Consider the following 14,403-nt stretch of genomic DNA (forward strand, 5'->3'; position numbering starts at 1 on the left):
CTCTCAGAAGATAAGCTACTAGGCTAAATGGACCTTTGATCTGACCCAGTATGGCTGTTCTTATGTGAAGCTGTCTGTAGGGTGACCAAATAGCAAGTGTGAAAAATTGGGACAGGAGGTACCTATATAAGAAAAAGCCCCAAATATCTCAGTGGTAGGTGATGACAGAACAAGAAGTAATGGTCTCAAGTTGCAGTGGGGGAGGTTTAGATTGGATATTAGGAAGAACTTTTTCACTAGGAGGGTGCTGAAACACTGGAATTCGTTACCTAGGGAGGTGGTGGAATCTCCTTCCTTAGATATTTTTAAGGTCACGTTTGACAAAGTTGATTTAGTTGGGGATTGGTCCTGCTTTGAGCAGAGGGGTGGACTAGATGACCTCCTGAGGTCCCTTCCAACCCTGATATTCTATGATCAGGACTGTCCCTATAAAAACCAGAACACCTGGTTACCCTGTCTGCAATAGGGTAGAGAGGCTCGTTAGGCTTTGTCTTTGTCTGGGATTGAGCCAGCAATGATCAGCTACAGGGCAACAACCCGCAACGGGGGAAAAGGAAGCTGGAATTTAAACCTGCTGGAAAAGAGGGGGAGCACAACCGGTGCAAATCTACCTTTGCCCGTCTACACTGGTGGCTGGGTTGGCGCTGACTCCCAAGCACGCCCAAGGCCTCTACTGCCTTGCCCGGCCCCTGAGAGGGGCAGAGAGACAGTGACACCGCCCCCGACACAGCCAAGAGAACGGGCAGACACCCACCACCCACCCAGGGAGAGCGACACTGCCACCTACACCCCCGCCCCGCCGAGACCAGCAGGACACCAGAGCGGCGGGCGGCCGGGTGGGGGATGCCTATTGGCCTATCAGAGCCCAGCACCCGGCTCCACGGTCATGTGACGCTCAGGGACCGCTGCCTGGCTTCAGGGCGTCGGATTCCGGTTCCGACCCGGAAGTCGATACTGAGCGGCTCCAGCAGCGGGTTCCTGTATCGCTGTTGTTCGCAGGCGCCTGCGCCCCCGTCGCGCCCCCCGATGCAGCCGCGGCGCCCCGAGGGCTTCGATGGGTTGGGCTACAGGGTGGGCGGCCGGGAGGAGCCGGGCCCCGGGGCCAAGCCCTACAGCTCCGCCTCGGACCTGAGCCACTGGGTCTCCAGCCCCCCCGACATCCCGGGCAGCCGCAACCTGCACTGGGGGGAGAGGACCCCGCAGTACGGGGCCGGCCCGGCCGGGACCCCCCTCGGGGGAGTTGGTCTCAACGACGAACCGTACCCCGCGGGCGCCGGCTCCAGCTCCGGTAAGGGGACCCCAGCCGGCCGGGGCGTGGTGAGACGGCGGAGCTGGGCTTAGGGGCTGATGAGATGGCGGGGGGAGAGGGGCCGGAGCTGGACTCAGGGCGGGGGCAGCGCAGGGCGAGGGGGCAAAGGAACAACAGAGGTAGAGATGGATCTTTATTAGGGTGTCTCCCTGATTCTTTTTGTGTGTGTGCTGGTTTATCAACAGTCCCAAGTAAAGGAAAATAGATACAAAATAATCCATCTGCTCCTTGTCCTAGGAGGCAGGGGATTCCCCACAGCCCAGCTCCTGTTATAATGTTACAGGATCAACAGTCAAACGTATCCGTGTCAGATAGTATAAATTAGTCCCTGCCCCCAAAGAGTTTATGGTCTAACCCAAGGGTTCTCAAACTTCATTGCACCATGACCCCCTTGTGTCAACAAAAATTTGTATACCACAATGGGGGAGAGTGGACACCAAAGCCTGAGCCCCACTGCTTTGGGAGGGGTCAAAGCTGAAGCCCAACGCCTTCAGTCCTAGGCAGGGGGCCTGTAACCTGAGACCCGTCGCCCAGGGCTGAAACCCTCCGGCTTTGGCCCTGGGTCACAGCAAGTCTCAGCCAGTCCTGGTGATGCCAGGCCCACTTTGGGGTCACAATCCCCAGTTTGAGAACCACTGGTCTAATCTCACATAGAGCACACCAGCTGGGAGATAAGGGGGAAGGCAGATGAGACAAGGGTTAGAGAAATACGATCGCATGCCTACGCAGTGCAGGTGTTTGGATGGCTGCATTAAATAACTACATTGGACTGGTGAATTAACTCACTAAATGGTGACAAAGCAGAAATAAGTTTTGAGGAGCAATTCAGAATAGAAAAGGATTGTGGCTTTACAAACACCAAGGGTTTGTCTCCACTTGCGCTGCTCTAGTGCTTAATGAAGATACTACATACACTTGACAGGAGAGGTTCTCTCATCAGTGTAGGTACTCCACCTCCCCAAGAGGTGGTAGCTATGTCAACTGGAGAAACTATCCCATGGACATAGCACTGTCTACGCCAGGGGTTAGGTTGGTAAAACTACATCACTCAGGTGTGGATTTTCCACACCCTGGAGTGATGTAGTTATACTGACATAAGTTGGTAGTGTAGACCAAGCCTAAAGGTATGTCTTCACTACCCGCCGGATCAGCGAGCAGCGATTGATCAAGTGGGGATTGATATATTGTCTCTAGTCTAGATACAATAAATCGACCTCCGAGCGCTCTCCCGTTGACTCCTGTACTCCAGCACCACGAGAGGGGCAGGCAGAGTCGACGGGGGAACTTAGAAAGATTTCTCCTCTTCCTCCTCTTCCCCCCCCCCCCCCCCCCGCCCATGTAGACCAGGGCTAAGAATGCCAAGCAAATTGAGAAGCATGTCAGCTTCCCTCTTATTCTGGAACTCTTCTGCTTCTGCTTCCCCTCCTCCATTTACTTTAGAATCTAGTTCAAAACTTTTCTCCTTGTTTTTTATAAGCCTCCTTGGCTATGCTAGACTACCTAATGAACCCACTATTTTCTTCAGTATTAGCTACCTGTGTGGCATCCTACTTGGTCTAACCACAATTAGTGTTTGTTTTTTACACTTGAGTTCCCTCCTCTTGAAATCAACTTTGCTCAGTTGTGCCATCTCATTGAATCACTTATTTTCACGTCTCATCTGAAAGTTTATTTTTTTCAAGCTTTTTCAGTTCATTTTTTTCTGTTCACATTGCATATAATCAGATTATGTAAATTTTTTTGTTTATTTTCTACTTATTCCCTCTTATTCTAAAACTCTTACTGAATGTCTGAAGTATTTTATAACATCAGACATGCTTCATAAAGTAGTTGATCTTCTGCTCATGATACCACAGTGATAGGTACTATATACATTAAATGCCTAGACAAAGTGTCCTCTTTTAGGAGATGTTACGTATCTTAAACCCAGTTTTGCCTCAAATCTATACAAACTAGTTGTTCACTCTTGTATTTTGACTTCAAAACTTGAACATAAGATAAAAGAAAACTTTGTTTATTAAAAAAACACCAAACTTTGAGTTGACCTGAAGATAAGAAAGCAAAATGGATTTGTGCATTTTTTGGTTTAATGTATAAAGAAGATCTGAAAAGTTTTTGTTTTGTTTTATCTCACTTTCCCTATTTTCCTGGATCTCTCTTCTGTGGTACCCCTGAATGTGGTTTGGGAGCTTGAAGAGATGGTGGTGGTGTTGAATCTTTAACAAAGGAAGTTTTTTTCTGATTGTGTATTTAAGTTAAATAGGTATTATTTATACAGTGCCCAAAAGTATGTGCTAAGCACATAATAGACACACAAAGTACATTGTTAGAAAAAGTGCTGGTTGTACGCTCCATGTGCCTTTTATAATGCAATACATTTATACATGCAAATTCAGCCATCCATATAACTAGTAGCATCAAAATTAACATAAATACCCCACCTTCTGTAAGTACAATAAAAAATCTGAGACAATAGATGGGTCTTGCAACAGTTTATAAAGAGCATGAAACAATCTTCAGTCAGTTAATAAGATTTCATTTTCCTGGTGTTTCACACCAACATAGTAGTTTTCTTGCTGCAAAATTCAAGAGTCAAGGCATAAACTTTTTAAAACAAAAATACACAAACTTTCAGGACTTCTTTGTGCATCATAAAGAAGTAAAAAGGGGACAAACACAAATTTCTCATTTATAGGTCATCTTTAAATGTACATCCTCTTGTTTTGTCAGTCTTTTTCTATTGAAGGAGGTGGGAGTTAAGACAATATGATGTAGGCATCTATTCCAATGGTTCCTTGGCAGTGTTGGCAAAAGGGAACAGAAGTCATTGCAATTGGATTATCATTTTCTGTCTTCCTGAAATGGAGATGATGTGTGTAAAATATGAAAAGGAATGTTGTGAACAGCAAATTGTTGAAATGCAAGATAATAATCCTAACTCTTTTACTTCTTTTTGTTTCCATATTTTTATTAAAAGGACATTGTCAAGTAGTTCATGCACTCTTAGTTTGTCTATTACAAAGTCATAAAAGCGTAATATTAATGGAAATTAGTGTTTCAAATTTCAATTAAAATAGTTTTGAATTGAATAATATTCAACCTGAACTGTCTTCAATTTCATCTCATTACTTCTAGTTGTTGTTCTATGCATTTCTAAACAATTATTTTGTAATACCAGTATGTGTATTAAAATATTTATGTAGATTTATATTTTTAAGTTTTAAGTCCCCCACTTTGCCATTTTATAGCTAAGTGACTCGTAGGTCTCAATTCTGCAGTTCATTGTGTACCTGTAGACTGCTGTGCCCACACAGAACTCTACTGAAGTCAGTGGGGTTTTGCCTCAGAGCAGCAATTTGCAGGGTCAGGCTTTAATCTGTCCTTCAATGTATGATCTTTTTTTCTTTTTCTTTTCTTTTTTTTCTTCCCCTCCCTGAATTATTTCTGGTTTGCAAATATCTTTCTGGTAATATGGTGCCTAAAACTGAGCACTGAATTCCTGATGCAGTTGTAGCAAAGCTCTTTATCAAGCGACTGTCATTTCCTGATGCATCTTGGCATAAGCAGTTAAAAATTGCATTGACTGTTGTTTGCTTCTGTATCTCCTGCTTGTGCAGCACTTAATACATGATGCATGCTACTGGAAATGTCATCATTTCAGTAATGATACAGCTTATGCTAATGGTTCTATTACCCTCCAAAGGTTTGGATTTTTTCTTCAAATGTTCCATTGTTTTAGTAGGGGTAAAAGTTAGACTTATGAGACAGCAGAATCACTCTTTGCCTTATTTCCTACTACTGCTTTTCTCCAATCTTTTGGTACCTCTGACTTTTTTTTTTAATAAGACTTTTTGAAAAATAATTCAGTGATGTGTGGGGTGAGGAGAGTGTGAATGTGCTACTGCTGGAGGAGAAGCATAGCATCTGTCTTCTGTGCCTTCTGAGGGGGCCTGCTGAAACATGGTTGTTTATGAGAGAAGGTTCAGTGCCTTGGACTCTCAGACACAAAGTTGGGGAGAGCTGTTTCTGCTCTATGGGCAGTATGTGCAAGTTCATTCCCTGGAGTCTCCTAAGGATCCAAGAGTGCTCGCAGGAAACATTCATGTCACCTGGCAAGCTAGGGACTCCAATCTCTCCATAGAGGATTGGGGTGGAAAGCTCTTGGCTCAGATACTGTTGGGAGGAGCCCTGACCTATTTATCTTGCTAGAGCTACTGGCAGAGCCACTGAAGCAAAGAATAAGTATCTGTATGGCAAAGAGCAAAAGTTCTTATCTCTGCCTTGTAAGTTGTAGGGGCAGAGAGAAAATGCTTACTGCAATGGGTAAGAAATCTTTTTGTGTTCTGACTTGATGGCTTGGGTGAGGGCAATTGACAGCTCGGAATCATGGCACACAACAGGCAGAGGAATCTGACTCTTGTTTGGAAGACTCTCCGTAGGGGAAGACTAATGGTTGGTTAACATTATGACCGTATCTACAAGTGGAAAGAGATTAGTGAATTGAAGTCAAGATTTTCAAATCTATATGCCTAAAGGTAGGCTTCTAAATCCATATCTAAGCTTCTGTATAAAAGTGCCTAATTTTCAACAGTGTTGAGTGTCTGCAAGTTGACTTCATTCAGAGCTGTAGGCACTCAGCACCTTTGAAACTCAGGCTACTTTTTATTTAGGAACATAAATATAGATTTAGGAGCCTAATTTTAGGCATCCAGGTTTGAAAATTGGGGCTGAACAAAACTTAATCCCCACTGGGCTTTTGGCAAAACTCATGAAGTCGTCTTGGATTGGATTCATCATTGAAACATCTGTGGTTACTAACTCAAACATTTTGCACTCAGTTTTATCAAAAAAAAAAAAAGTCCTATGATTTGATCTCTTCCGGGGGTTATTTTATAAAACAGATTTGTAGGTTTTTAGACCAAGCTTTCGGAAATACAGCTAGGCGTGTTGTATTCTTAAAATAACCCTTTAACTTTTCAAATTCTGTTTCATAAACTCCTCATCTAACCTGAAACTTTCCATATAAATTCTTTGCTGGCTATGGAGCACATGTACAAAAGTTCAGATGGAAAAGATTTTCAGTTTTGAGAAACTGAGGATCAAAATCAGGCTTATAATGAAAACCAAATAAACCTTAGGACTGGAAGTAGTCACTCCATAGTTGTAAGTCTTAATTGGGAAACTATTGATCAAAACAATCTAAGCAGCTTGCTGTTCCATGGAATCATTACAATCAAATAGATCTGTATTTTGGGTTACCAGATAAATATTTGAAATTCTGGGCAAGTGTGTTGAATTTTTTCAATCTCCCCTCTTTCTGAAGAAGTTAATGTACATTTTTTGTTGTGCATTTAATAGTACTAACATTTGTGTGTCCTGCTATCGTAAGGTTTAAAGTGAATTTAGTGTTAGTAAAAAGTTCCCATTTGACAGTACTAGACACAAAGCCTTAGCAGACCAAGGGCAAGTCTACACTGTGGGGCTCAGTTGCCCTAAGTTAAGCGACCCTAAGTTATTCACATAGCTGAAGTCAGTGTAGCTTAGGGTCAACCTTTTGTGGTGTCTACACCATGCTGGGTTGACGGGAGAAACTCTCCCATCGATTTACCTTATGTTTCTTGTTCCGGTGGAGTACTGGAGTCGCCCGGAGAGCGATTGACAGTCAATTTAGCGGGGCTTCACTAGACCCGCTAAATCAACCCCCCGGTGGAGGGGACTTCTAGAAGTAAAAGGGTCACTCTCTGTGACTTTTTGTAACACCAGTTCTTCTGGTGGCATTATGGTACTGACATTTATTCATTAAGAACTGGACTGAGACCATATTCATGTCACACATACCGCTGAACAGCTGTTAGGTAGCGGTTTTTGGTCATTATTGATTTGGGTCCATTTGTTTTCCCAGATGTCAGTCAAATTGTTCCCAGTTCCATTAGCCATGCAGTCTCCCTTTTCCTCATATAGGTAGTTTAAGGCAAATAAGTTACTTGTATTTGAGCTCCAGCAAGTTATTATAAACCAAGCACTTCAGTTGCAAGTAATCTTTGGTAGACAATTACGTTTTACTTTTGCTGAGTTGGCAAAACTATCCCGAAAGTAGTATACTTTGTACACTGTGGTGCAGTGCTCAGAATTTGTTGAAATGAGCAAGCTATACAATTGGTTGCTCTGGTACTCTGGATTACAGCTTGTTTCTTTCCTCACCGTTCTGCAGTAAATATCAGTGCTACATAATCTTTTATTGTGTTTCTTTCAGAACAGTTGAATAGATTTGCAGGCTTTGGTATTGGCCTTGCCAGGTAAGAATTTTGTTCTGTGTAAAACATATTTTTCACTGATAATTATGGCTTTTACATTTTGTAGTCTGTCATGCTCCCTGAGTTCAAATTACAATATGCATTTAATGAACTAGGTTTAAAAATCTAGCACAAAGTTAATTGTTTTCTCTTACCTTCTTTCTCAAGCTAAGGTACTGCAGCTCTTTCAGTTACTACAGTGATGGGTTTGATACAAAAATATATAGCATAGGAATTTTGAAAACCTTGGAGCATATAAGTTGCTACAGTATGTTTTGCATGAAGCACACATCAATAAAAATACTTTTATATGTTTGGACTTTAGAGAGCAATAGTGTTAGAATGAGTGGAACTAGCTGGAATTGCATTGGCACAGTGTTCTTGAATTTTAAACCTCAGAAACAGTACTTAAAATATTGATTAGATAATGGCAGAAGAATAATATACTGTAAACTAGGTAGTGTGTGCTATATTTCTTAAGTTTTGACTGACTCTGTATAAAGGATGATTTACAAGAATGAGTGCACATGGATCCATTCGGTTTAGTGGGGATGTCTTTATTGCTGTTGGCACTGAATGAAACCAGCCAAGAAATGAACATTATAATGATTATCTTTTTACTCCAGCTCATAGCCTCTGGCTCTTATCTTCAAATACACCTCTACCCTGATATAACGCGGTCCTCGGGAGTCAAAAAATCTTACCGCATTATATGTGAAACCACGTTCTATCGCACTTGCTTTGGCCCCTGTCCCCTGACTGCCCTGACCCCTATCCACACCCCTGCCCCCTGAAAGGCACTCACTGGCAGCGGCGGGAAGCAGAGCAACGTGGCCCCAGCCCGCTTCGCTCCACCAGCTCCCAGCCATGGCGCTCCGCTTCCTGCCGCCGGTGAGTGTGGGGAGGTTGGGGAAAGGACGCCCCCCCCCGCACTCACTGGCGTCGGGAAGCAGAGTGCCGTGGCTGGGAGCTGGCGGAGTGGAGCGGGCTGGACTGAGCTGCTCCCCTTCTGCAGCTGCTGGTGAGTGCGGGGAGGTTGGGAAAAGGACGCTCCCAGCACTCACCTGCGGTGGGAAGCGGAGCGCCGCGGCTGAGAGCTGGCGGAGTGGAGTGGGCTGGGGCCGGACTGCTTCGCTTCCGCCACCACTGGTGAGTGCGGGGTGGGGGGAGTCCCTTCCCCCAAGCCTCCTCCCCCGAGTGACACGGCTGGTGCAGGGGCAAGGGAAACGGAGCGGGCTGCTCCCAGCCCCCCGCTAATCACCCAGGCCCCCAAAAGCTCCTGCCTCCCAGACCTGGCGGGGGGGGGAGGGTGGGGTGGGGGGGGAGGGAGCCTGCTTTACCATGTTGTATGCGAACCCGTGTTATATCAGGTTGTGTTATATCTGGGTAGAGGTGTAAAATGGCAAAGGATGCTTGCAGCTATTAGCATGGATCCCATGGACTGCACAGATTTTCATATTGACCAAAGTTGGGCCCCAGTGAGTTAGACCTATATTTCTTAAGGCTATCAAATAGTATGGTAATGAGCAAAGTATGAAAACGTAGCTATACTTCTGCTGCTGTCTGTTTTCCATGCAAGGAACCCCTGAAGAACATCAGCATGTCTGTGCTGTTTGGCAACTTGGGATCCTGTTCAAACAAACCAAAAGGCTGAGTCTTGCTCCGTTTAAAATTCTGTGCTGTATAGATAAGCTAGAGAGAGAAATAGCCCAAGTGATATGTACCTGGAGACCGACTAGTTATAAAGATGTAATTTCCCACTCACCTATAGTTTGGAAAAACACCTTCAAATTTTATTGTGGGGTAATCAGAGCAAGGAATCTAGAGGAGATGATTCTAGAATTAAGACAGTGTTGACTCCTGGGTAGGAGGGAAGGGAGTCGCTGAGAATCTGCAGTTAAATATGGAGAGACTTCTGAGAATTCTGAAATGCTTCTGTGAAGAGTGCTTGTGCATTCGTCACTCAAATGAATATTTTCAGGTAGTATTAATCTTTCCTAAGCAGGCGCAAATATCACCAAGCACAATGTTAAAGCATGCTAGAGCAGTAATATTGGGGTGGAAAAACTATCCAAATCTGCTATCTTTATGTATGGAATTATATTTTTCTTTTTGGTTGAGAAAATGGTGGACCTTAATATACTGATTAATTCTGTTCTCAGAACACACATTGCGATGTCTGTCCAAGTCCATGTCAAATGCAATAGATTTTTCAAGGTGCCTGGTGAATGAAGTTTTTGGGTCAACTATTGAACCCCTTCATACATATCAACCTCTGTTGATATACTGTAGGGACCTAATAGACTTATAGAACAAGGTCCTCTTTCTTTGAGGGGCTCTGTGGTGTAGAGGAATGACTGTAAAACTGGGAGTTGGGAGATTTTAATTTTGGTTCTGACACTGACCAGCTCTGCGGTCATGGGTGACTCACTTTGTGCCTCTGCGGATTTCCTCATATTCACAGCAGGAGGGTCTGAGCATTAATTTTTGTACATATGTACCCCTACGGAGTGGGTGATCAGTTTCTGAGCGTCTGACTTTTTGGCCTGTTGGAAAGTGTGTGGTTCACTCTCCGAAAAAAACTGCTGGTAGGACGTGGACTAACATTGAGACGTATTTTTGTGTATTCCCCAAATATTGTAAACCTAATATTAATTTGCTGCTAAAGAAGAATATCCGTTATTAATAGGTTTCAGTTTATTTTCAGTACTTTTAAATACATTCCTCTTTTAAAGTCTATTTACAGAAAATGTGTTGGCACATCCTTGCATTGTTCTACGTCGCCAATGTCAGGTACATGTTTTTAAATTCTGCAATTGAATTTAATCTAGTTTTAGACTTTCTACATTTTCTGATTGTAGAGTTATAAGTAAGCCTAAGACTTCTAAGTAGACACTGTCAGGTAAAAAGTTTAAAAACAAATTTCCTTATGTTACTTTTAGAACTTAAATTAAAATGTTAATCTAATTTACTTTCACTTTTAATGCTGTATTTTTAGTTTGGATAATAAACATAAAACAAAGAAAAATAGTGTCTAAGTGGTTACTAATTAAATTACTGTCGGGTTCTCATGCTCTAGTAGAATGTTTTGGTGTTTTTAAAAATGACTTTCCATTGGACTTTAATGAAAAAAAAAAGGAAATTTTTTTTTAGATTTTTTTTTCAAAGCTTAAACCTAAATTTGCAAGTGAATTTTGATCTATGTCCTTTTAAGTGGCAGGGAAGATTTAAATAAGTATTATTAATGTTTGAGTGACGAAGAATGTTCAAGTTGCCTCAGAAAACAGTTCTTGTTTTGGATGATCTTGCAGTCTAAATTGTAACATTTAAGTGAATATTCATCACGTAAGTGTTTTAACAACAATTGTTATATTCCAGCATTTTATTTTATTACATGTATGTATATTTTAACAGGTTAATTATCATGCCCGGAATTATCATCTCACTCCATTTACTATTGTCAATATTATGTACAGCATCAATAAGACCCAGGTCAGTATTTTGAGCCCTCAATAGTTATACATAAAACAAAATTATGTAGATACAGTTGTGGTATATATACTTATTGAAACAGAAGTGTTCTTCATATCTAAATATTTTTAGAAGCTAGCTGAGCATTACAAAAATATTTTTCTAAGTTTTATTTTTATTAATTACTAAAAAGAGTTCAATAAAGAACTTCACTTTCTCTAGTACTTTATTTCACTGTGCTTAATATTTACTGGAAAAAAGTGCGTGTGTGTATGTGTATATACATACACACACACACTCACCTACACACACACACTCACACAAACACTTCTGCTTTTATTTATTTATATATATATATATATATATATATATATATATATACACATACACACAAAAAGAAAAAAACATGTCACTGAGGCCAAGAATTCATCAGGATTCCAGAAAGTATTAGATATTTATGTGGATAAAAAGAATATTTAAAATTAAATAGTGACTTTTTAAATTTTGGAAGACTACTGTACTCTGAATCCCACTATAAAATTCAACATAAATATCCATGTTATTACAATAGAAGGATGATTTTGTGTCTAAAGTCCAAGACTAGTTAAAAGATGAGAATGTATTTCTGGGTTTGCAGAGGGCAGGCTGGGTGATTTGGGATAAATCACTTAGTCTTTCTGTACCTCATTTTGCCCAACGGAAATATGGAGATTAAGCCTCTCAGCAGTAGTTTTGGTATGCATTATGTATTAATGCTTGTAAAGCTCCTTCAGGTTATCTGATAGAAAGTGTTATTGGTATGAAAAGTATTTAGAGATGATCATTGTTCGGATCAGGGTCTGAATTCCATTAATTTGGAAACATTCAGATCCAATGTTCAATTTGGGCCCCTTTCTAGTTTGTTTCTACAATTTTATTAAAAGTGTGAAATGTATTATCACCAATTTTCGTGTTACTGAATCTGACTGGAAATTTAAATTACAGGGTCCAAAAGCTCTTTGGAAAGGAATGGGGAGCACCTTCATGGTTCAGGGCATAACCTTGGGAACAGAAGGCATCATCAGCGAATTTACACCCTTGCCAAGGTATCACACTTTCATTTTTTGGTGATATTTAGCAAGTTGAACATTAACATTTGTTACTGAATACCATGTAAGGTATTAAAAATATGGAGTTGTTTAAAAGTTTGATTCTGTTATGGTCGCTAGATATTCCCTAGGTGGTTTCAGTCAATGGATTGATTTAAATCACCAACTGTGATTGATCACACTGTTAAACAATAGAATACTAATTGAAATTTATTAAATATTTGTGGATATTTTTCTACATTTTCAAGTATATTGATTTCTTTTATGGCAACGAATACAGAGTGTACAGTGCTCATGTTATTTTTATTACAAATATTTGCACTGTAAAAATGATAGGTGGGCATTAAAATCTGGTCAGATATTTCACTGCCTCTAGTAAGAGTAAAGGTAGTGGTCTGAACTGACATTCCAGACTAGGAAGACACCGTGAATAGGAGAGTCCACCTTCCTCTCAGCTTTCTCCCTTCTCTATATAAGCATTGTTAGATACCTCTGTTAAGTGGGTATTAAACCAGTGAGAAGTAGAGTTGGTCATAAAAGTGAGAGCCATCTTCCTCACCTCATAGAGAGCAGATCAGCACAAAACGGTCACTGACCAAATCGTTCCATCAATGCTGGCCTCCCCGCGGCTCAGCACCTGCAACACACTGGGCACCTTCAGCACCCTCTGCGAGGTGGCCAGGGCTGGCACTCACCACTCCGGTGCTGAGGCTAATGGCTCTAAGCTGCCTGCCTCCACCACAGCACCATTGGTAGTTCCAAAGGAGATGGCACCAGCAACCGCTCCTATTTCCGCGCCACAGACTAATGCCGCTGGTGCCACGACGGTGCCAGCACAAGCTACATCGGCACTGACTCAGCACACCACACTGCTGGTGTAATCAGCGCCCTGCCCTTTGGCACCGACCCTCTCGACACCATGTCATTTCCTGCACTATAAGGATTTGTTGGTCTCCCCGACCGCAGAGAGATGAGGAGGTTGAAGGGGTATTCTCCCATCGCCATTCTGCCCCAATCAGGACACTTGTTGCTGCTTGACCCACTACGATCATGGTCCACATATGCTCATGATATGCCACCTTGGTATTGCCACCCATGCATGGGACCGCCCATGCCCTTTCCTGGCCGCTGGCCACATGGGAGTCCCTGGGGGTGTTGCAGAAGGCACTATAACAGGTGCCCCAGCCCATGAAGGGGAAACACCAGATCCCCGCCTCCACCTTTGGAGGCTGTAGCAGCGAACACACGGGAGAACCCATGGCAGAGCAGGAAGAGGACACTGCTCCCGACACCTTGCCAACCAACAACAATTCATCCTCCTCACTGGATAAGGCTATTATGCCTCCACCACCAGCCATGGCAGATGACTTTACCCACTTCTAAGACTTGTTCAAAAACATGGCTAATGAGCTTAAGATTGCTCTGGAGGAAGTGCCAGAAACTCAACACAAGGTCCACCACTACAGCTGTTATGCGACAAGCCTCATGGTTTAATTCTTCAGCATCTCCACGGGAGATGCATAATACAGTTGAAGATCTCCCTTTTGATAGAGTGGAGACTGTTCCTGCTCAACACAGGGGGAAGGGATTTTACTCAAGTGTTTTTTAACACAAAAGAAAAGGTTGGGGATGGTGACCTATCCTTGATCTCAGGTGACTAAACAAATTTGTGAGAAAGCAAAGGTTCAAGATGGTCACCTTAACAACAATAATACTGGCACTGGAGCAGGGGGACTGGTTTTCAGCCCTCAACCTGCGGGATGCTTATTTTCATGTTACAATACAGCCTGCCCACAGGCGTTCTCTGAGATTTGCTTTGGACACAGACCACTATCAATACAAGGTTCTACCTTTTTGGCCTGTCAACAGCGCCTTGCGTTTTCTCAACGATCCTCACGGTAGTTTATAAACACTCGTAAGTTTATTATCAAAGGCTAAGATTTTGAGAGAGAGAGAGAGAGAGAGAATAAAAATGGAAACAGAAATTGTCGCATATAAAACAAAGTATAGCATGCTTCCTAGAGTCTAGACTTAACTGTAACGGGCTAAACCCTTGTCTAAAGTAGTTTCTCACCTAAAGCACTCTCCCAGCATCTCCAACCATCATGGCTGGGATCCCTCTTTCATGAATGCAAGAAGCATTGTCCTTTTTGCTTCCTCAGTCAAGGACAAAAAAAGTGTCCTTTTGCCTTCTCTTTATATTGCCAGAGTTCATTGGTTTTGGCCCCAGAGTCAGGATGAC

The 14,403-nt window shown here is 42.4% G+C and overlaps 1 protein-coding gene across 1 annotated transcript in view; it reads left to right on the top strand.

The window, feature by feature from the left end:
* The first annotated feature begins 946 nt into the window (after window positions 1–946).
* SLC25A46 (solute carrier family 25 member 46) overlaps window positions 947–14,403 on the top strand; it is a 37,006-nt gene continuing 23,549 nt past the window's right edge. Inside the window, exons 1-5 of the mRNA XM_084628869.1 lie at window positions 947–1,288; window positions 7,563–7,605; window positions 10,338–10,395; window positions 11,017–11,094; window positions 12,058–12,158. Coding sequence (XP_084484995.1) covers window positions 1,027–1,288; window positions 7,563–7,605; window positions 10,338–10,395; window positions 11,017–11,094; window positions 12,058–12,158 — 542 coding nt within the window. The 5' untranslated portion in view covers window positions 947–1,026. The remainder of the gene's footprint in view (window positions 1,289–7,562; window positions 7,606–10,337; window positions 10,396–11,016; window positions 11,095–12,057; window positions 12,159–14,403) is intronic.

Source organism: Lepidochelys olivacea, assembly GCF_965140295.1.
Source record: "Lepidochelys olivacea isolate rLepOli2 genome assembly, chromosome: 5".
Lineage (NCBI taxonomy): Eukaryota > Metazoa > Chordata > Testudines > Cheloniidae > Lepidochelys > Lepidochelys olivacea.